Raw genomic sequence first — 24,682 nt, forward strand, 5'->3', positions numbered from 1 at the left:
ACCTTCTTCCGTCAGGAAATAGATACAAAAGTCTGAGGTCACATACAAACCAACTCAAAATATTTCTTCCCTGCTCCCATCAGACTTTTGAATGGACCTACCCTGCATTAAGTTGATCTTTCTCCACACCCTACCTACGACAGTGACACTACATCCTGCACTCTCTCCTTTCCTTCTTTATGAACAGTATACTTTGTATAGCACACAAGGAACTATACTTTTCACTGTATGCTAATCCAACATGACGGTAATAAATCGAATCAAATTTATTGCTCATCCCTAGTTGCCCTTGAAACTGAGGGCAGTTGATAGTCAACCACATTGCTGTGGCTCTGGAATCACAGTAGGCCAGACCAGGTAAGGACAGCAGATTTCCTTCCCTAAAGGACATTAACAAACCTGATGGGTTTTTTGACAAGCATTTCATGGTCATCAGTAGATTCTTAATTCCAGATATTTTTTATTGAATTCAAATTACACCATCCGCCATTGCAGGATTCAAAACCACACCCCGAATAACAATAACTGAGTTTTTGGATGAATAGTCTAGCGATAATACCATTAGGCCATCACCTACCCTACAAATTCACTGAGCTTATCGTCCAATTAAGAATGACGGCTGGACATTTGAAGCTTGATGGACAATCAGAAGGACCGTAAGATACAGGAGCAGAATTAGGCCATTCAGCCCATCAAGTCTGTTCCACCATTCAATCATAGTTGATAGTTTCTCAACCCCATTTCCCCCCCTTTTCCCCATAACCTTTGATCCCATTACCAATCAAGAAGCTATCTATCTCTGTTGAAATACATCCCATGACTTGGCCTCCACAGTGGCAACCATTTCCACAGATTCACCACCCTCTTGCTGAAGATATTCTTCCTGACTTGGTTCTAAAGGGATGTCCCTTTACTGTGAGACTGTGCCCTTGGATCCCAGTCTTTCCCACTAATGGAAGCATCCTCCTCACGCCTGCTCTATCCCAGCCTTTCAATGTTCTATATGTTTCAATGAGATTCCCTCTCATCCTTCTAAATTCCATTGAGTACAGACCCAGAGTCCTCAAACTCTCCTCAAGTCAAGTCTCTCATAATAAGGTAACACATTTCATAGAATTTCTACACTACATAAGAATGCCATTTGAAAAACCCTCGAGCTCCACCAAGGTGTTATCAGAAGAAACATTAATCTGCTTTTTCAGATAGGAGGGAGGGTGCCTGAATCTTGACATGGCCTCTCACCAGCTTTTTAAACTTTTAGATGAAATTTGGGATCAGCACTGGACAAGTATTCCCAGGACGGTCATTGGTGGTAGTTGTGGCTAGGCTCTCTGGGGAGTTTTCAAGGCCTACATGGTTGGCAAGTCCCACAGTTTGCCACCAGGAGGCCCCTTCAAGTTGGGTAGCATAGTCCCTGATGCCTCCAGGGTCTGGGAGAATTTTCCAGTCAGTCTCCAATGAAGTGTGTCCCAGGACGTTGTGGGAAGCTAGAAAGGAAATTGCCGGTCCCCTAACAGAGATATTTGCATTATCGACAGCCATAGGTGAGGTGCCTGAAGGGTGGAAAATGTTGTGCCTTTGTTTAAGAAAGATTACAGGAAATAGCCTGGGAGCTATAGGCTGGTGAACCTAACGTGTGTAACGGGTATGTTGTCAGAAGTTATTCTGAGAGACAGGATCTGCGGATATTTAGAGAGGCAAGGACTGATTAGGGACAGTCGGCATGGCTTTGTGAGTGGAAAACCATGCCTCACAAATTTCATTGAGTTTTTTGAAGGAGTAATGAATAAGGTAGATGGGGACAGTGCAATTGAAGTTGTCTACATGGACTTTAGCAAGGCCTTTGACAGGGTACCACATGGTAGGTTGTTGCATAAGGTTAAATCTCACAGGATCCAGGGTGAAGTAACCAATTGGATACTAAATTGGCTTGATGATAGAAGACAGAGGGTCGTTGTAGAGGATTGTTTTTCAAACTGAAGGCCTGTGCCTCAGGGATCAGTGCTGGGTTCAACTGGGTTGTCATTTATATTAATGATTTGGATGAAAATTTAGGAGACATGATTGGTAAGTTTTCAGATTATACCAAAATTAATGGCATAGTAGACAGGATTGCAACAGGACCTTGATCAATTGGGTCAGTAGGCTGATGAATGGCGGCGGGAGTTTAATTTAGATAAATGCGAGGTGATGGTAGTTTGAATCAGGGCAGGACTTACTCAGTTAATGGTAGGACATTGGGGAGAGTCAGAGAGCAAAAAGACCTCGGCGTACAGGTTCATAGCTCCTTGAAAGTGGAGTCACAGATGGGCAGAGTGGTGAAGAAGGCATTCGGTATGCTTGGCTTCATTGGTCAGAACATTGAGTACAGGGATTGGGACGTCTTGTTGAAGTTGTATAAGACATTGGTAAGGCCATACTTGGAATACCATGTACAATTCTGGTCAACCTATTATAGCAAGGATATTACTAAACTAGAAAGAGTGCAGAAAAGATTTAATAAGATGCTACTGGGACTTGATGGTTCAAATTTTAAGGAGAGGCTGGATAGGCTGGGACTTCTTTCTCTGGTGCATAGGAGGCTTAAGGGTGATCTTATAGAGGTCTATAAAATAATGAGAGGTATAGATAAGGCAGATTGTCAACATCTTTTCCCAAAGGTAGGGGAGTCTAAAACTAGAGGGCATAGGTTTAAGGTAAGAGGAGAGAGAATCAAAAGGATCCAGAGGGACAGTTTTTCCACCCGGAGGGTGGTGAGTGTCTGGAATGAGCTGCCAGGTGTAGAGGTAGGTCTTTTAAAAAGCATTTAGACAGTTACATGGGTAAGATGGGTATAGAGGAATATGGGCCAAACACGGGCAATTGGCATTAGCTTAATGGTAAAAATTGGATGGCATGGACATGTTGGGCTGAAGGGCCTGTTTCAATGCTGTAAACTTCTATGAATCTATGGCCGGTATTCTACAACCTCGCTCTGGTGAGGCTCGTAAAATCATGCCCGAGGCTAACAGAGAAATCCGCTCTGCAAGCGTCGCCTGTGTGGTGATAAAATTCCAGCCCCTGATTCTATGACTCTGAAAATAGACGTCAATAGGCTTTTTATTCCACTTTCATTGGTTACCCGCCACTTGAGAATAGGTTGCCCTGCCAACCCCAATCAACTTCACGAAACTAGCCCCAGGGGGTTGAGATGGTGCCTGTAAACATACAAGTCAAAAGGACTTCCGGAAGCAAACACAGGTCAAAGGGTATGGTGCATAAAAGTGTGACCTTTGACCCCCGTGAAAGGCAACAATCCTGCCCTAAATCTTTCTTTACATTGTGGTGGACATTTTCTCATCTCTGTTATAAAATGAGTATTTGAAACATTGTAACATACAACTCTACAGGCTAAGTACTGGAAAATGGTATTGGAATAGATAGGTGACTAATGGCTGGCACAGACACGATGGGCCGAAGGGCCTCTTTCTGTGCTGTATAACCTTATGACTCTATCACTCAAGGTGAAGAAACATTTTGCATTTACTGCGGAGTTCATTCTGACAGTGAGTGCAGTCAGAACAGTCACCTGGTGAACATCTCTCAATGTTCCTGTGTATTAATCCCAGTACAATGCAATGTTAGGAGAGGCAACTGCTCCAGTATTGACCATCTTAATTAATATCATTCGATATCAAAATGACTTCTGGAAGCAAACACAGGTCAAAGGGTATGGTACAGAATTGCAGAGCAAGGCTCATTCTGTAATGCCCCTCAATGTGGTTTATACCCAACCTCCTAATCCATTTCTCTGCCCACCAGTCCAATGTCATTTTTCCTGTTTCCCACAATGAATTTCCTCTCCCGATGTGAGATTGATCACCGTTTTGTGGGATTCGCTCAGTGGGGTGTTACAGTGGCACAGTGGTTAGCACTGCTGCCTCAGGGCACCAGGAACCCGGGTTTGATTCCTAACTTGAATCACTGTAAAGGTTGCACGTTCTCCCCGTCTCTGCATGGGTTTTCTCTGGGTGCTCCGGTTTCCTCCCACAGTCTGAAAGATGTGCAGGTTAGGTGAATTATCCATGCTAAATTGCCCCTCAGTGTACCCGAACAGGTGCCAGAGTGTGGTGACTAGGGGATTTTCACAGTTACTTCATTGCAGTGTGAATGTAAGCCTACCTGTGGCAATAATAAAACAAATGTGTATGAAACCACTGCCCATGTAGCAGGAGCACAGGACCTTTCAGTTTATGGGTGTGATTTTCCAGCCGCACTCAGTCCAGGACCTGAAAATCCCATCCAAGGTCAACGGACCTTTGCATGGTCCATGTTCGCCACTCTGATTCCCTTGGCAGGCGGAACAGGAATATTCTGCCCCATCTCTTCGAAACTGGATTCCAAAATACACCCCAGAGTTAAAAAGGGCTGGCATCCATACACCAAATTGTACAACAAATCCCACACATTCGCCAAAAATAAAACATCAAAACCACACTGATCAATTTTACCAGCTCAAATTAGATGACTCCTATTTGACCCTCAGGTGGGTTCAGACATGCTTTGCCTGTAATATGTAAAATTATCCTGGTATTGAGAGGAACAGTGATAAGTCTGGCCTGTGCGAAGATCAGCATAATGCATTTCTATTAAACCTTAATAATGTTTAATCAACTCCCTTTGTGTCAGTGGTATTTGCAGCCTGAGAATGAATCGAAGCTTGACTCACTGATAACAATGTGTACAGTTTATAATTAGCTCTGTGAGACATCTAATAATGGGCTGGTTCTCTGTAATCGTTGGCCTTTGTAATAAGTGAGAATGTGGAATGATGCCTGAATATTGAGTCCTGTCTCCTTTCTGAATCACGGGCCCAGCCCCAGCTTGTAAATTGTGTCTTTTTTCTAATTTATTCGTGGGACATGATCGTTGCTGGCTGGCCAGCATTTATTGCCCATCCCTAGTTGCCCAAGGGCCATTGAGAATCAATTACATTGCTGTTGGTCTTTAGCCACATGTAGGCCAGACCAGGTAAGGACGACAGATTTCCTTCCTAAAGGATATTAGTGAACCAGTTGGGTTTTTCCAACAATTGTTTCATGGTCATCAGTATATTCTTAATACCAGATATTTTTTACTGAGTTCAGATTCCACCATTTGCCATAGTGGGATTCGAACCCCGGTCCACAGAACATTAGCTGAATTTCTGGATTAATAAGATTAGTGATAATATTACTCGGCCATCATCACCCCCTGGGCTGAAGTCAGAAACAGCATCTTGTGAAAATGGTACCAGTGAGAAGTGGCTTGAGTTACAAAGTGAGACTAGCAAAACTGGGGCTGTTCTCCTTATAAAGCAATGATTGGAGGGAGACCTAATAGAGGTGCTTAATCAAGAAAGGTTATCAGACAACAGTGAGTAGAAACTGATCCCACTGGTTGAAGTATTGGTAACCAGAGGACACACATTTAAAACAATAGGTAAAAGAGCCAGAGATGTGATGGGAAAAGTTTGTTTTTAACACAATGGGTGGGACTTTTCTCCCTCTCCATGGTGTGTTTGGTAGCAGCAGGAGGCAGTGTGCCTCTCACTGGCAGTGGGATCTTGTATTCCTGCCATTGTCAACAGGGTTTGAGTTGAATGTGCCCTCTTGCCACGGGGCAACCCACGGCGGGGGTGTGCCGAGAGTGGGACTGCAAGATCCCGTCAGCATGAACAGCAGTAAGATTTCCGAGAAGAAGTTTCCATAAGTGGAGTTCTCCAGCCCTTCCCACCAGTGGGATCTTCCAGTCCTGCCAAAGTCAACCCCAGCCATGGACTTCCCAGCGGAGGCACAGGCAATGAATGTAAATCACCATCAACCTCGGCGAGACTGGAAGACCCCGGCGGCGGCCGATTATGAACCACCTCGGCCATGGGAAAAGCTGTCATGGCGAGAGGGAAGTGGGGGAGGGCTGGAGAATTCACCACATGATTTGAATTATGCTGCCTGGAAAGGTGGTGGAAGCAGATTCAATTGTAATTTTCAAAAGGGAATTGGATAAATACTGAACGGGGTAAAATTGCAGGGGAATGTGGAAAAGATCAGTGGAGTGGGAATAATTGGGTAGACCATGAGACTATAAAAGATATAGGAGCAGAATGAGGCCATTCAGCCCATTGAGTCTGTTCCACCATTCAATCATGGCTGATAAGTTTCTCAACCCCATTCTCTCACCTTTTCCCTGTAACCTTTGATGCCTTTAGCAATCAAGAACCTGTCTATACTTAATGACCTGGCCTCCACAGCCTTCTGTGGCAATGAGTTCCACAGATTCACCACCCTCTGACTGAAGAAATTCCTCCTTATCTCAGCTATAAAAGGTCGTCCCTTTACTCTGAGGCTGTGCCCTCAGAACCTAGCTTCTACCACTAATGGAAACATTTTCTCCATGTCCACTCTGTCAAAGCTCTGTCAAAGAGCTGGCACAGGTACAGTGGGCCAAATGGCCTCCTTCTGTGATACATGACCTGATAATTTATAGAATAGATGAAGGAAAGAGCAACAATTGAAAGCCACATCTTATTTGACTGTTTTTATAAGTACAAAACTCTTGAAAAGGCAAATTAACCCTAATAGTGAGGATATCCGATGTGGGGAAGTGTATAATATGAGGCCATTAATAGCAAGCAGGCTTTCAAGTAGGGAATTCAGAGGAAAAAGAGCCCTCAGAGAGTGGTTAGAATGTGAAAAATCACTGCCAGAAGGGATAGTTTAGGTGTGTAATGTGTAATCAGAAGCCACATTAACACATCAGCGAGAAGGCAGGTAGAGGATTATACAAATAGGGTTTGATGAAAAAGAATGAGAGGAGACTCAAACAAAGAATGAGCACCAGCAGTGGCTGAATGGGCTATGCTGGGCTGTAGGTTCTACGCAACCCTTTATAGGTGACCATCAGGCATGACGACTTGAGGAAGCAGCAAGATTACAACAAATGGAGAGAGGTTGTTGCCATTTTATAGACCTGGGCACTTCCCCTTTAAACGGGAGGCAAGGGCCAAGTGGTATTATCACTAGAATATTAATCCAGATACTCAGCTAATGTTCTGGGGACCTGGGTTCAAATCCCACCACGGCAGGTAATGGAATTTGAATTCAATGAAAAATATCTTTGATCAAGTATCTAATGGGTGACCATGAAACCATTGTCAGTTGTCAATCCAGTTCATCACTCATGCCCTTTGTGGAAGGAAATCTGCTATCCTTACCTGGTCTGGCCTACATGTGACTCCAGAGCCACAGAAATGGCTCTCAATTGCCATCGGGCAAGTAGAGGTGTGCAATAAATGCTGGCCAGCCAGCAATGCCCGTGTCCCACAACTAAATGAATGAAAAGAAAAGAGAAGCTGGAGAACAGTGAAGAAACACAGACAGGAATTCTTTCAGAGAGAAAGTGTACGTATAAAAGTTGAAGTGATGCCCAGACTCTGCCTGTGTTTAAGAATGAGATAAGCAGTAGTCTGGTTGTGTGAGGGAGCATGGTCAAAGCTGGAGCTCTGAGATTAATGATGTTTGAATACGAGAACTGAACTAACATTCATTGATACCACCCTTCACCTGGGATGTCTACATTTTGAACATTGTATAGAGGTTCTCTCAGACAACGATTCTTTGCAACAACTCAAAGCCTCATTGTTTGAACAATAGAGTTTAAAGAAAGGTCAGCCACTTTCCTGGTGACTTGGATAATAATTACACTGCCCAATACAATACCACAACATGTTCCTCACATACAGGTGAAGCTAGCAACAATAAATATAAACCAGCAACTGACACATCCAATCGGGAATTCAGGAGAAACATCTTTACCCAAAGAGTGGTTAGAAAGGCGGCACAGTGGTTAGCACCATTGCTTCACAGTACCAAGAATCTGGGTTCAATTCTGGCCTCGGGTCACTGCCTGTGTGGAGTTTCATTGTGTCTGCGTGGCTTTCCTCCAGGTGATCCGGTTTGCTCCCGCAATCCACAGATGTGTAGGTTAGGTTGACAGGCCATGCTAAATTGACCCTAGTGTCAGGGGGATTGGCAGTGTAAATATGATGAGTTACGGGAATAGGGCCCAGGTGGGATTGCAGATTCAATGGGCCAAATAGCCTCCTTCTGTACTGTAGGGTTTCAATGATTCTAAATGTGAGGCTCACAGCCACAAGGGGTGGTCGAGGTGAATCGCAAAGACACCCTTAAGCGGCAGCGAGACTAAACATGGGTGAGAAGGGAATTGATATAGTTGGATGAAGTAGGGTGAGCATTAATACTGACCCAAAACTAATGGAATGAATGACCTGTTTCAATGCATTGTCAGTTCTGAGTTTAGAATCACAAAGTAACTCCCACAAGACCCCTTACAAAAAAAACCTCAAAGCATTTGACTGCATGTTGAGTCTATCCTGGGCTTGTAGACATTGAACCCCGGCTTCCTGCCAGGTTTAACCATAAGACCACATTGTTCATGTTATCGAAAAGTTTCTGCGATAGTTAATGGAGCTGGGTGGGAGCGTGCTGTGAAGAGGTCATGGAGAAGGAGGTGGGGTACATGGAGTGGGGATTAGTCTTTCTGGATGGGAAATATCAGAAACAAGCACTTTTTTATTCATTCATGGGATGTGGGCATTTGTTGTCCATCCCTAATTGCCCTCAAACTAAGAATCTGTCACATTGCTGTGACTCTGGAGTCATAGTAGGCCAGACTAAGTAAGGACAGCAGATTCCATTCCCAAAAGGACTTAATGAACCAGTTGGGCTTCTCCAACAATCGACAATAGTTTCATGGCCATCAGTAGATTTTTAATTCCAATCTTTTTGCAGAATTCAAATTTCACTATCCGCCATAGTGGGATTTGATCACCAGTCCCCAGAAATTACTCTGGGTCGCTGGATTTCTTATCCAGTGGCAACACCATTATGCCATTGCCTCACTGTATTTCCTGGAAGGTTTGATGGAATTCCCTGACAGTTAGCCTGATTGACAGACTGTGGGACAGGATATTGGCCAACAAGTGAGCAGCAGGTTAATAGGAGATGGTCGGGGAGCGGGAGGGGAATGGTGGATTTTAGGAGAGAGGGCTGAATGGAGTCGGAAAACCAGGTTAGAGGTAGGAGATGTTGGTTGCTTGATTGTGGGATGCTTAAAAAGGTAAGCTCGTTGACATGGAGGAAACATCTCTGCTTCTCTTGGCCCACAAGTAGTGCTGTAAATGCATTTATCTCATGGATCTGGCCCATCTCTCCTCCATTTATTTGCTGGGATTCCCAGGAACCTCAGCTGCCATGGCTTAAGAACAAATCTCCTATTAAAATGGAAGCATACAGCCTCCATAAAAACATCTCACCTCCTGAGAGTGAATTGGCTGGCTGTCTGCCAACCTTATACTCTTGTTAAATCCAGGAGTTGCCAGGGAGTGAGGGTGGGGCTGTGGGATTTGGAGACAAGCTGACATCTGGTTTGGGGTGGAACTTTCCCATCCCGTACACCGCAGGAATCGTAGCGGATGGGACACAGACCGGGTAAAGGTCCAATGACCTCGAGCGGGATTTTCTGATCTTGGGGGTTAGAGCGGCCAGAAAAATCCCGCACTTTGTGCTTTTTTTTCTTACCTTCCACCCACCCAGAATCCTCCTGCCCTTGAAGTTTACGGTAGTGTGGCCCCTTTAAGGGGATTCGCTGGGGCCAACGGCAGGGATACGTGTGAACTTTGGCAAATAGGAGAAAGCTTTTAAAGTTTATTTATTTGTGTCACAAGTAGGCTTACATTAACAATTCAATGAAGTTACTGTGAACATCCCTTAGTCGCCACACTCCTGCGCCTGTTCAGGTACACTGAGGGAGAATTTAGCACAGCCAATACACCCAACCAGCACGTCTTTCAGACTGTGGGAGAAAATCCGGAGGAAACCCACACAGACACAGGGAGAACGTGCAAACTCCACACAGACAGTGACCCAAGCCGAGTATTGAACCCAGGTCCATGGCGTTGTGAAGCAGCAGCGCTAACCACCGTGCCACCCATGGTGCTGATCCTGGGGAGCAAGCAGAACCTTGGTGAAACCCTCAATGAGAGTCCATGAGTCTAGGAGTGAGGGCCTATGTTGTAGTTGTGCCCATATACATATATATATATATATATTTTCACTTTGTGTTGGTAAATAAATCACCTTGGTGATTTATGCAGCCTCCTCGCTGATTGATACCTCATGCTGTTACAGAGTCAAACCTTTCGTCCACACCCCTCTCCACCCAAATTGTGATTGACTTGCAGTTGATGGGTTTCAACCTCAGTGGGCAGGGCCTGAGGCAAAGGCAGTCACTGCAGCCCTAACAGGAGAAGAAAACTAGACTCCCAATTTAAAAACGATGGCTCACTCATTCACATTTGCATGTAAACGCTAACTAATAATTCATTGAACTTAGTTTACAAACCGTACCTCACAGAGTGACGAAGGAGGCAAAGTGCGAGGGAAGGCTGCAGGAGCGGAGGAAAATCACCAACTCTGCAGCCTTCTGAGCAGCTCAGAAAAGCCTCTCTGGCTAATTTGTTAATAATGGTGTATTGGAAAATAGACACACACACACACACACACACACACACACACACACACACACACACACACACACACACACACACACACACACACACACACACACACACACACACACACACTCGAATATGAATAGCCAGTCTATGTGATTTGAGACAGTGAGTAATGGCAGCTCTCTCTGTCATGTATAATGAAAAACCCTGACTGTTACAGTGATCCCCCAGGCCCAGTCCTACTTTCAATGGTCGTGCTGGAATATAAACCAGGTAGCGAGAGCCACAGCAACACAGAGGCTGCAGAGATGAACAGAAACAGCTGCCATTGCTGGAGCTAAGAAAAAGTGTATTAGTCACAAGTAAGGCTTGCATTAACATTGCAATGAAGTTACTGTGTAATTCCCTTAGTCATCACACTCTGGCCCCTGTTCAGGTCGATGCACCTAACCAGCACATCTTTCAGAATGTGGGAGAAAACCGGAGCAACCAGAGGAAGCTCACACAGACACGGGGAGAATGTGCAAACTTCACACAGACAGTGACCCAAGGCCGGGAATCGAACCTGGGTTTATGGCACTGTGAGACAGCAGTGCTGACCACCATGTCACTCACTAATCGCCACTTCTTCCAGCAATGGACAGACTTGGGGGCTCGAGGTGAAGTCAGTCTGTCACAGTTGGGGGCTCGAGGTGAAGTCAGTCTCTGTGACTGTGACCATCCAACCTGACAAACTGCCCATGTCCCGAATTTCTGCCCTGAGAGATCCGTTCCTGGTGGTACTACAGCCCATGTAGGCTGACTGGTTTGTTAACTGAGACCTTTAAATATTTTCCATTTCCCCAGCCTCTGAACATTGGCCCAGAACTTCCAATCTGTACGTGGATTGAAGGCTCAGAGGTCCCAGTGCACTGACTTTGCAGGATTTTCCTGGGATGTTTTGAATTTTAGGTGTGCAATTCACCTGCCATGGATCCCTTAGAAACTCGGAGTTAAAGTCAGAGACTGAAATAATTGCTCAGAGGCCGGAGTCCCTTCTCCAGATCCCCATAACTTACAAACTTATCTCCACTCCTAGAGTGCTTCAGGTATAAAGTCAGACCCCAGAGTGTGAATAGTCCTCCTACATTTATATATAGGTATGGCTCCCTGATTGGGCAGGCGATTATTACCTCAATCAGGGACATCTTAAAATCAAATTAACTTAGGGGCAACTCAAAAAGAATGGCTCCCTAAAAGGAGGGGAACTGCCCAAAACAAAAAACAAAGCAGGAACTTAAAGCATCAAATTAAAATGTGATTGAAGGGGTCGATAATGCACCCCAGTCCCTGTGGTGCCCAGCGGGCATGGAAAGCTTCAGTGGTGCCCTCAGACACTGCATGTTCCCTTTCCAGGGACACCCAGCCGTGAATAAAGTCGCAGTAAAGGGGCAGATAGTCAGGTTGGACAACCCCTCGATTGCTCGTTGTCTAGACCTGTAGATGGAATGCCTTACCAGGCCCAGGAGCAGGTTCACGAGGAGGTCCTCCTCCTTTCCCACCCCGCCTCCGCACCGGGGTGCATTACCTCAATCAGGGAGCTCATACTCCAAGAGACCAACCACATGGGCCTCGTTGAGGTCATTACAGAGACTTTGGACATTTCCAAACTTACTTATCTGATCAATTACTCAAGAAAGGTTGGAAGGATTAAAATTAGTTCTAGCTTCTGGGTAACTAGAGTTAGAATAGCAAAAGGAGCCAATTCCACAGACTCCGTAATTCTCCTGAATCATGCACTGAAAGAGTGAGAACACCCAATGAGCTAAGAGGTGTCCTACCAGAGCCCTGACCCTCATCCTCCATGTCTCTGTGACTTCCACTCAAGCGCTTCCCATTCACTGAGCTAATATCCTCCCAATATCCCCTCTGACACAGAAGCTAGAACCGCACATTAATTCCCCTGTGAACCACCAGGGTGAATTGTGCTAAAGCTCCATTTTCTCATGGCATCAGACTCGCCAATTTCATCCCCTCGCCCCTCCCAATGTGGTGAGAGTGAACACCAGCATCCCCCCCACCCCAAGTTGCACTTATCTGCATCCCTGGTGGTACAGTGGTTAGCACTGCTGTCTCCCCGTGTCTGCATGGGTTTCCTCCAGGTGCTGTGGTTTCCTCCAACAGTCCAAAAGAAGTGCTGGTTAGGTGCATTGGCCATGCTAAATTCTCCCTCACTGTACCCGAATGTGGCAACTAGGGGATTTTCACTTAAAACTTCATTGCAGTGTTAACATAAGCCTGCTGATGATACTAATAAATAAACTATAAACTTTAAACAGCATTCTTCTTGGTGCCCCTTCAGTGTTGAACAGGCTGCAGTGAAATGGTTGCCTGTGTGCTCACCTCAGATAACCCCCTCAGAAATGAAGGCGTGAGGTTCATGCTTATACAGTGCTATCATCACCCTGGCATTGCTTATATAGAGTTATCATCACTCTGGCATTGCTTATGTAGAGCTATTGCCACACTGGCATTGCTTATGTAGAGTTATCTTCACTCTGGCATTGCTTATATAGAGTTATCATCACTCTGGCATTGCTTATATAGAGTTATCATCACTCTGGCATTGCTTATGTAGAGCTATTGCCACACTGGCATTGCTTATGTAAAGCTATCGTCAAACTGGCATTGCTTATGTAGAGCTATTGCCACACTGGCATTGCTTATGTAGAGTTATCTTCACTCTGGCATCGCTTGTATAGAGTTATCATCACTCTGGCATTGCTTATGTAGAGCTATCGTCACACTGGCGTCACTTATGTACAGCTATCGTCACTCTGGCATCGCTTATGTAGAGTTATCGTCACGCTGGCATTGGTTATATAGAGTTATCGTCACGCTGGCATTGGTTATATAGAGTTATCGTCACACTGGCATTGCTTATACAGAGCTATCGTCACACCGGCATTGCTTATGTAGAGCTATCGCCACACTGGCATTTCTTATACAGAGCTATCGTCATGCTGGTGTCTGCCGAATATTCAGTGCAGGCTCAATATCCAGCGTGTGAACCGCATAATGAGAAGCTAATATATTAAAATGAGGTTCCCAATGTTCCACGGCATAATCCGACTCACTCCGCCAGGGGACCTGGTCCCAAATTGTAAAACACCATTTCACCGTCAAGCATCACACTTTTCAAAACTCTCTGGATTTTGAACACTTGCTATCATTCCCACTCATGGGGGGGTCTGGCCTCTAGATTCCACAGTAAAAAGTCTGACAAGACCAGGTTTTAGTCCAACCTATTTATTTGATAATATACTCACAAGCTTTCGGGGTTAGCCCCTTCGTCAGGTGAATGGAGAGTTCTGGCCTCAGACAGAGCAGATGCTCTGACAGATGCTCTGTCTGAGGCCAGAACTCTCCATTCACCTGACGAAGGGGCTAACCCCGAAAGCTTGTGAGTCTATTATCAAATAAATAGGTTGGACTAAAACCTGGTGTTGTCAGACTTTTTACTGTGTTTACGCCAGTCCAACGCCGGCATACCCACATCATGACTCTAGATTCCACCCAATGATTCTCCAACACACACAATACACACACACGCGCATGCATGTAATACACACACACACACACACACATACACAACACACACACTTAGGTGCATACACACGCACACACACACAACAGGCACACACGCACACAGAAAGCCAAGAAGAACCATCGCTGCACAGGCCCCAGCACTCAAATCTTATCCATTCATTTACTAGACGTTGAAACAAGTATATCATCAATAAAAAAGTATTTCAAATACAAGAGATGGCAGTAACCTGGCTATGTTTCTGTACCCCTCTCAGTAAATAAGAGTACTGCCACCTTGCAGAATCTTTTTTTTTAGAATCATAGAAACCCTATGGTACAGAGGGAGGCTATTCAGCCCATCTAGTCTGCACTGACAATAATCTCCACCTAGGCCCTACCCCAATAACCCCATGTTTACCCTGGTCATCCTTCTAACGCATCTGGGACACTAAGGGACAATTTAGCATGGCCAATCCACCTAACCCACACATCTTTGGGGTGTGGGGGGAAACGGGAGCACCTGGAGGAAATCCACGCAGAGACAGGGAGAAAGTGCAAATTCCACCCAGACAGTGACCCGAGGCTGGAATTGAACCGAGATCTCTGGAGCAGTGAGGCAGCAGTGCTAACCACTGTGCCACCCATAATAAACCATGACCTGTGTTTTTGCATTGATTCACCAACCGATTGGAGAAAGAGGAAGTTGTTGATTTGATTCCCTCAGTTGTGTTGAAATTAGAAAATAGCATTATGCAGTACATTTTGATTCGAGGAGCACTTTAGATAGTTATTAGTTAACTTGACACCATCGTAAAAAAATGATTAACGGCACAGTTTATAACAGTCTTTACTTCATTTAGTGCCAATTATTCAATTATAACAAGCATTCAGGATTGGGAATCATGTACATCACCATGACAACCATTTAGAGCTTTTGTCTTCAAATCAATGTGCAATGTCACTCAATTCCTAAAACTGACTCACAAAGAAATATTTAACTTATACCAATTGGGCCATCATATCCTAAGTACGTCCTCTTACAGTGACAGGCTGTTTTGTTATTGTCATGTTCACAGGTATTAAAATTAAAGGAATGCTGTTCCACAATCATAGAACCCCAATAGTGTAGACACAGGCCATTCAGCCCATCGAGTCTGCAACTGACAATAATCCTACCCGGGCCCTGTTCCTGTATCCCCTCATTTTACCCTGCTAATGCCCCTGACCCCAGGGAGATTTTAGCATGGTCAAATCAACCTAACCCACACATCTTTGGAGTGTGGGAAAAAAACGCGGAGCAGCTGAAGGAAACCCACGTGGACACGGGGAGAACATGCAAACTCCACACAGTCAGTGGCCCAAGCCAGGAATCGAACCTGGGTCCCTGACACTGTGAGGTAGCAGTGTTAACCACTGTGCCACCCCATGGGAGTCTAAATGGTTAGCATAGAAAGAGGTCACTTGACCCACTGTTTTTAGCTTATTACCGGAGCAAATCTCAACTAATCCTTCTACTTAAGATGTCCCTGGCTGCCGGCCAATGAAGTTAGAATGGCAAACCAATCTTTACTCAGTGTAGATTTATTCACAGAGTGAATCATTGCAGGTATAAATCTCCTGGCTTGACTCATGCCCTGGGAGGTGATCTTACGAAAAAATTCCAAGTCCAGGCGAGCGTGAAAATGGAAGAGTTTCTGATCCCTTTTTTGGGCAAGTCCAAATCTGCCACATTGTGCACCTAAGACTAAAAAAAACCCTCAAAAGAGTTTCTCACCTTTAAGGGGAGGGGATGAGTCTTAAATCTCCCAAAGGCTGGATGAGAGCAGCAGAGGGCACCATTGCGCATGCGCAGGTCTCAGGCAGCAGAAGCCTATCACTCAGCCTCTGCTGCTCTCTGCCAGCCTCTACACCTAAGCACACCACTGACCCCCCCCAACCCAAGGGCCTGCAGCCTATCGTGACCTCCCCCCCCCACATCCCTCCGCTCAAACTGATCCGCCCACCCTTCCCCCACAGATCACAATGCAGAGTGGAAGTGCCGCCCCCCCCCCCCCCACCACATTTCCCCCTGATGGCTAACCCCACCCCCCACCATGGCCAGTTCAATTCCCCCACACCCCATGGCCAGTCCTGATCATCCCCCTCACTCCCCCATCAACTTCTAATGCAGAGTGGCAGCAGGTCTCCCCACACCACTGACGAGCTGCCCCTGGTTTGGTCCCACACCCAGTAGGCCCTACCCCCTCAGGCCTCGCCCCACTCAGCACTGCTCGGTGCCTGATGAATGTGAGTAAGACTTTGTCAGGCTTTTGCTTGACTAATTCTGTGATACAATTCTCCAAATTCTGACACAAGCCCCTGAGGACTTTGCAGAGTCCACAGGGCTGAGTTTGCTGTTGTTATTTCCAGTGTCGAATGTCGATTGGTACAGCGACAATAATCTCTCTCTCAATGTCAACAAAACAAAGGGGATTGTCACCAACTTCAGGAAGCATAAAGGTCTACAGGGACAAAGTAGAAAGGGTCAAAATCTCCAAGAATTAGGTGTTCAGATCACCAACAACCTGTCCTACTCCCCCCCCAATACCAACACTATAGTTAAGAAAGCCCACTAATTCCTCTACTTTCTCAGAAAATTAAGAAAATTTGGCACATCCACGACGACTCTCACCAGCCTTTGTAGATGCACCATAGAAAGCATTCTTCCTGAATGTATCACAGCTTGGTACGGGCTCCTGCTCTGCCCAAGACTGCAAAAAACTACAAAAGATTGTGAATGTAGCCCAATCCATCACACAAACCAGCCTCTCATCCATTGACTCTGTCTACACTTCCCACTGCCGTGGCAAAGCAGCCAGCATAATTAAGGACCCCAAGGCACTCCGGACATTCTCTCTTACATCTTCTTCCATCGGGAAAAAGACAAACGCCTGAGGTCACGTACCAACCAACTCAAGAACAGCTTCTTCCCTGCTGCTGTCAGACTTTTGAACGGAACTACCTCACATTAAGTTGATCTTTCTCTACACCCTAACGATGATTGTAATACTACATTCTGCAATCTCTTCATTCCTTGTCTATGTACGATATGCTTTGTCTATATAGTGCATAAGGAACAATAGTTTTAACTGTATACTAATACATATGACAATAATAAATCAAATCAACATCTAGGTTGATGCCAGGTGTCTATCTAGTTTCATTCCTTATTGATGCTCTAGTGGCTTGATACAACTAAATGGCTTGTTAGGCCATATCAGGCAGCATTTAAGCATCAACCGCATTGCTGTGGGCCTGGCATCATGTATAGGCCTTACCAAGTAACGACCTAAAGGATATTAATGAACCAGATGGATTTTAATTGACAATGGTTCAATGGTCATCATTAGATTTTTAACTCCAGATTTTAATTGATTGAATTGAAATTTCACCACCTACCCTGGTGGGATTTGAACCCAGCTGCAAGAACATTGCCCTGAGTCTCAGGATTGCTAACCCAGTGACAATACCACTATGCCACTGCATGCCCCATCAAGGCTGTAATGAGGTCAGGGGCTAAATGGTCCTGGCAGAAACCAAACTCAACATCAGTCAGTAGGATACTTTTTTAATATTTCCTCCATCCTTCAAGTTACAAAGACAATGCTCAGAGTGGACCAGGCAGACTGGACCTTGCTTGCTCCAAAAATTAAGTTCAAACTGAATCCAATTTATGGGCTCCAAAAGAGAGATAACCAAAATCCAAGCTGGCAAGGTAAGGCATCGGACCAAATCTTGGGCTTGATCTGACGCTTGACTTGGCCAAAAGGAAGTTCTGCCATAGAATCCCTACAATGCAAAAAGAGGCCATTCAGCCCCTACCAACAGCTATCCCTGTAATCCACATATGTACCCCGCTAGCCCCCTGACACTAAGGGGCAATTTAGTAAGGCCAATCAACCTAACCTTTGGAATATGGGAGGAAGCTGGAGAACCCAAAGGGAACACACGCAGACATGAGGAGAACGTACAAACTCCCCACAGACAGTGATCAAGGCCGGAATCAAACCCAGGTCCCTGGCGCTGTGAGGCAGCAGTGCTAACCACTGTGCCACCATGCCGCCCTTAAACTCCATCGTCACCTCATCACTGAGAACTTGACAACCATTCAGTCAGTCATTCAGAGACCAGCTGTAACCATCGAGCAACATACACACTGTGCAGATGGCTATAAAAGATCCCATCACACTACTTCAAAGAAGAGCAGGTGCATTCTCCAGGGTGTCTTGATCAACATTTATCTGTCAACCAACGTCACTCAAACCAAGTTATCTGCTCATTATCATCACATTGTTTGAGGGGCCTTTGCTGCGCTTAAGTAGTCCACATTATAATAGTGGCTAAACATCAACTGAATTGGCTTTAAAGTGCTTTGGGACATCCTCAGGTCATTCAGCGTGCTCTATAAATGCAAGCGCTTCTACTTACTAAACCTGCTCCGTACGCTGCCCTTCACTCGAAATGTTCTTAGTTCCACTTTTAGTTGCAACTCAAATAGCACAATCACTGTCCCGAATCACTTCAATGTTTCCCAAACATCCAAATTATTCCATCACAAGCCATGGCTGGTGAAAGGTTGCAGTTGTCAACACCTTATCAACTCATCTACTGTACCTTATCGCTATTTAGTCAAAGATAATTACATTGATTATGAATATTAAATGGACCCCAGCCAATGAAGTCCGAAAGGATTGGTACGGTGACACAATGGTTAGCACCACTGCCTCACAGCTCTATTCCCAGGGTTTCGATTCCCAGTTTGGGTCACTGTCTGGGTGGAGTCTGCATGTTCTCCCCTTGTCTGAGTGGGTTTTCTCTGGGTGCTCCAGTTTCCTCCCACAGTCCAAAGATGTGTGGGCTAGGTGCATTGAAGATGCTAACTTGCCCCTTAGTGTCCTGAGATGTGTAGGGTTAGAGGGATTAGTGGGATAAATATGTGGAGTTGTGGGGATAAGACCTAGGTGGGATTGTTATCGATGCAGACTTAATGGGCCGAATGGCCTTCTCGCGCACCGTAGGATTTCTATGATTTCTATGAAACTAGACACACACGCTACTCTTGTAAGTAGGTTACTCACAGGATGTAGCATTACATATCTCTCCCTCCTACCTAGACACATCCCAGAGTCAAAGCAATCCCTTGTTATATGCTCCTTTGAATAGAACACAAGAGGAATAAAATAATTAATGAGGGGTGGCGGCCCCTAGTGGTGCACAGTGACAACATATCAAAATGCATCAGGACTTGGAGTACTGTGTGCAGTTCTGGTCCCCACATTACAGGAAGGATGTGGAGGCTTTGGAGAGGGTGCAGAGGAGGTTTACCAGGATGTTGCCTGGTATGCAGGGGAGGTCCTATGAGGAGAGACTGAGGGATTTGGGGTTGTTTTCACTGGAAAGAAGGCGGCTAAGAGGGGATCTTATAGAAACATATAAGATGATTAGAGGTTTAGATAGGGTGGATGGTGATAGCCTGTTTCCTCGGATGGAGAAATCTAGCACGAGGGGGCATGGCTTTAAATTAAGGGGGGGTAGTTATAGGACGGATGTCAGGGGCAGGTTCTTTACCCAGAGGGTGGTGAGGGACTGGAATGCCCTGCCTGCTGCAGTTGTAAATGCGCCTAGTTTGGGGGCGTTTAAGAGATTGGTGGATAGGTTTATGGACGAAAAGGGATTGGTTTAGATTAGTGGGTCAATGTTTTTTTTTTAAAAATAAGACTGGTCGGCGCAACATTGTGGGCCGAAGGGCCTGTTCCGCGCTGTAATGTTCTATGTTCTATGTTCTATGTTCTAAAACTCCAAAATCTACTGAGGGTATCAGTCCCAGGGTTCATAGCTTCCTGTCATGGAAGGTGTAATATGTATTGATGGACTCCATGTCCTCTCTCTGTAGGGACAGCCGGCCAACAACAAGCTGTGATAGAGGGGCAAACTGGTGGATCAGATGGTCCCCTCTGCCATCTACTGTCTGGACCTGTTAATGGACAACTTGGCCCGGTCCAGGAGCAGATTTACAAAGGGGTGCTCCTCCTTGCCGCATCCCCTCCCCCCACCCCACCCCACCCCGCTAACAGTCAACTCAACCAGGAAGATATCCTTTTCCTTCCTTACTGCCCTGGGCAGCGGGTGAGTCCCTTTATTTTACCTACTCAAGCCACTTAATCAATCACTACCTTTCATTTGTTTACCCTTATCTTGAACGATGCAGTTAACGTTAACAGTGAAAACAGAAACATTTCCAGATTACAAAGATAATGGATTTGATTCTGAGTACTTGAATGGGTTTTGAGTGTGTTAAAATCTGGCCCATAATGTTTGATATACTTCAGGCTGCAGATATATGAGTGGATGGCTCGCAACTAAGTTGACCTAATCACTTCAGACTATGAGAAAATGATGCTGTATGAAGTATATCCTTCAGCCTGTACTCGTTCTAATGAAGGGTGTTATGAAGCCACACTTTATAACATTTGACTTCATGAATTAACTGACTAGAAACCACTAACTGAAGTTAAAAATATACTCGATAGCTATATTCTAAAGTCTTGACAGCAGAGTCAAAGTTGGCTGCATATTGTATCACTGTTCCTTCTACATTCCAAACATAAAAGATAGGAGCAGCAGGAGACCATTTGGCCCTTCAAGCCTGTTCTGTCATTCATTATGATCATGGCTGATCATCCAACTCAATGGCCTACTCCTGCTTTCTCCCCACAACCTTTGATCCCATTCACCCCAAGTGCCATACCTAGCTGCCTCTTGAATACAAGGTCATTGAAATGGAGACAATGGCTGGAATTCTCCAGTCATTCACGCCCCACCACTGCTGCTAGTGACAACACAGAGCTTGGCACTCATCCAAATCTCCGTTCACTGCAGCAGGACTGCAGGAACCCAGCCACAGGTGAGGTCGGAAAATTCCAGCCCAATATTTCCGCAAAGCCTCACCAGGAGCCTTGAAGGAATCTGATGAGGGACACCTCTTGCCCCATTAGCAAAACATCCAGATAATCACCTACATTCTCAACTGGGTAGCGAGAAGCCATTAGTCATAATGACTTGGGCAATGCGACTCTGGCTGTGAAAGGAAGTTTTCCAGACGTCACCTGACCATGTAGGCCATGGCCATGTCACCTGATCATGTAGACAATGTAAAACGTCTGACGACACCAGGTTTTAGTCCAACCGATTTATTTGATAGTAAACTCACAAGCTTTCGAGGGGTCTCCCTCTTCGTCAGGTGACAAAGAGGGAGTCCCCTCGAAAGCTAGTGAGTTTACTATCAAATAAATCGGTTGGACTAAAACCTGGTGTCGTCAGACTTTTTACTGTGTTTACCCCAGTCCAACGCTGGCACATCCACATCATGTAGACAATACCACGACCAAATTTAGGATAACCAGGAAGTTGGACAGAGAAGGGCAGTGACACACCAGTTAATTCTTTGTGTGTTGAAGCATCAGTTTCCTCAGACCAGCACAAGCATCTGAGACTCTGAGAGAGTAAGATCCCAGTGTGGGTCGCTTTCTCCATGTAACTTGTAAATTTTGAACCCTGTCTGCTGTTTTTGACTCTCCATACGCCACAGGCAGCTGCAATATTCAGATGAACAGATAAATCTTCCGTCTACATCTATAAAACACCTCGGCAACAAACCCAGAAGGATCAATGATGTCAGCCTGAAGCCACCAAGCTACCGACCTTCAGGAACCATGTATCATTTAACCTCATTGAACTTTAAATTATTTAATCTATCCTCCCTCTCTGTAACTTATTTATGGTCAGGATTTTACAGCTCCTCCTGTCTGGTGGAATATTACAGTCCTGCCAGACTGAATGGGGATTTAAACAGCCCATCATATCCGTCAGGGTAGATAGGGCATTGAGAGGCCGTAAATTCCTGCTCCATGTGTGCACATGTATGTGTGTGCGTGTGTGCATACATGTGTGTTGGGATTGGTTCGCGTGTGTGTGTGTGTGTGTGCGCGTGCATGTGTGCATGGCATTAATGTATGTATCCGTGTGTTGCTGTTGTGTGTTGGTTCACGTGTTGGTCTGTGTGTATCCGTTTATGCGTTGTGTGCATGTCTGTGTGTTTGCTTATATGTTTTTGCTGATACGTTGCGTGCATACATTGTGTGTGTGTGCATGTCTATATGTTGGTGTGTGTGTTTGTGTCTGTGTCATGCTTGTATATTGTATGTGTGCATCTGAGTGCAAAAAATGTGTATGTTGTGCCTAGTGTCTGTGTGCATATGTGTACGTTGTATGATTCTGTGTGCTTATGTGTATATATGAGTGTGTATATATGTATGTGTATGTGTGAGTGTGTGTGTGTATGTCAAGTCGGAGCAGAGGTTAAGTACAATAAAAACTGCTAAATTCTCTATTACTGGGGTGTATCCTCAAGAACTCCCTCTGCAGACAGGCCCTGAGTGTAGGCAGGTCACACTGTCCCCAAGGTCACCCAACCCATCCCTTTAAAGGCGTTATGCCCAACATACATAACAAAAGTGATCTTCCTTTCTCTGCAGGGAAACGCATCTGCTTCTGCCTTTTACAGTCAAATCATATAAACAGTTAAACATTCGCAGATTTGGCAAGCTCATTTTTTTCAAAAAAGACTTGTTGCATTCAAGCAAGGAGTGTGGAAAGAGGGAACTATCTGACCTCTCCTCACTTCATCAGAGCAAGGGCTACATCCAAAATATCAATGTATCTTGTCTTTCAGTTTGTCTGTGCATTTCCAGAACTTGGTATTTTTATATCGTATTTCTGGCATTTGTGGATGTGCTCCTCTGTGATCTCTCCTGTTTGAATTATTTAAATCGGAATTGAGCCTCCTTACCAGTTCCATACATCTCCGAGAAGCCTCCTGCTCCCTCTCGACAAGCTCATCCATCTCCGCTTTCATTTCCTCCATTCGCTGCTGGAAGCGTTTCGCGGTTTCCTTCTCCCGCGCCTCAGTCTCAGCAGCCTGATCCAATTCCTCGCCCATCTTCATCACACTGTCCCGCAGACGTAGAACCAATGTCTACAAAAACAGCAATAATTTGGAGCAAAACCTTTAGTTGGAATGTGATACACTTATTCCCTTTGGAATGTGTGTGCAGGTATGCATACATATATGCACATATGTGAGTTTGAATAATTACATGTAAAATTAAATTATTTTTATTCATTCAGGGATGTAAACTTCGCTGGCTGGACCACATTTATTGCTATCCCTAGTTGCCGTTCAGAACGTGGTGATGAGCTATTTTCTTGAGTGGTTGCAGTCCATGTGGTGTAGGTACATCCACAGTGCTGTTAGGGAGGGAGTTCCAGGATTTCACTCAGTGACAGCGAAGGAACGGCGATATATTTCCAAGTCAGAATGCTGAGTGGCTTGGAGGGGAACTTCAAGGTTATGACATTGCCATTGGTCTGCTGCCCTTGTCCTTCTGTGTGTATGCCTGTGTATGTATCTGTGTACTTAGCTGGCTATGTGTCTGTGTGTATGTGTCTGTGTATATGTGTATGTATATATCTGTGTATATAATCTGTGTACTTATCTGTTTATTTGTCTGTTATATATGTCTGTGTGTGTGTATGTCTGTGTGTGTGTATGTCTGTCTGTGTGTATGTCTGTGTGCTTATCTGTCTATATGTCTGTTCGTATGTCTGTGTGTGTCTGTGTACATGTCAGCATGTATGTCTGTGTGTATATCTATATATTTACCTTTGTATATATGTATGTCTGTGTACATGCCTGTATGTATGTCTGTGTGTATATTTACGTGTGTATGTCCGCATATATGTTTGCGTATATGTCTGCATATATGAATGCGTATTTGTCTGCATATATAAATGCTTGTATGTCTGCGTGTATGTCTGCGTGTGTGTCTGCATGCCTGTATGTATGTTTGTGTGTATATGTCTGCGTATATGCATATGTCTGTGTGTATGTCTGTCTGTATGAAGTGATTCATTTCAATTACATTTTATTCAGCTTTTAACGAAGAATCCGAAAGCCACAGTCAAGAATAGTTTTATATCCAAACCGTTGAAGCATAAAGAAGTACAAGCTTGGAACCATTCATGAATGAACTGAGAAATACAAATAGCCCCAGAATGCTAGAAAATATTACAATCCTATTCATACAGATAACAAACTGGCAAGGAAAAGATTAGAAAGATTGACCTTGCAGGAAATTTGATGGACTGATATGCTACAAGGAACTGCTATATTCATAGATTCACAGCATAGAAGGAGGCCATTCGGCCCATCATGTCCACAGCAGTCAACAAAGATCTGATTATACTGACCCTACTTTCCAGCGCTTGATCCATAGCCCTGGAGGTTACAGCAGCAAGATTGAATATCTAAACACTTAAGAGTCATAGTGTCATACAGTACAGCTGGTCCATGCACACCATGGTGCCCTCCCAGCTAATCCCAATGGCCTGTGTTTGACCCATATCCCTCTAATCCTTTCCCATCATGTACTTATCCAAATGCTTTTTAAGTGTTGCTATTGTAGC

At 44.9% G+C, this 24,682-nt stretch overlaps 1 protein-coding gene across 3 annotated transcripts in view; it reads right to left on the minus strand.

Annotated features, from left to right (window-relative positions):
* The window catches only part of LOC145355752 (unconventional myosin-XVIIIb-like), a 344,749-nt gene that overhangs the window by 28,346 nt on the left and 291,721 nt on the right, over positions 1–24,682 (minus strand). For all 3 annotated transcript variants that reach the window (XM_080208083.1, XM_080208085.1, XM_080208084.1), the window contains one exon: positions 23,007–23,192. In XM_080208083.1, coding sequence (XP_080064209.1) covers positions 23,007–23,192 — 186 coding nt within the window. The remainder of the gene's footprint in view (positions 1–23,006; positions 23,193–24,682) is intronic.

Source organism: Carcharhinus amblyrhynchos, chromosome 20 (assembly GCF_965287045.1).
Source record: "Carcharhinus amblyrhynchos chromosome 20, sCarAmb.v2.hapA, whole genome shotgun sequence".
NCBI lineage: Eukaryota > Metazoa > Chordata > Chondrichthyes > Carcharhiniformes > Carcharhinidae > Carcharhinus > Carcharhinus amblyrhynchos.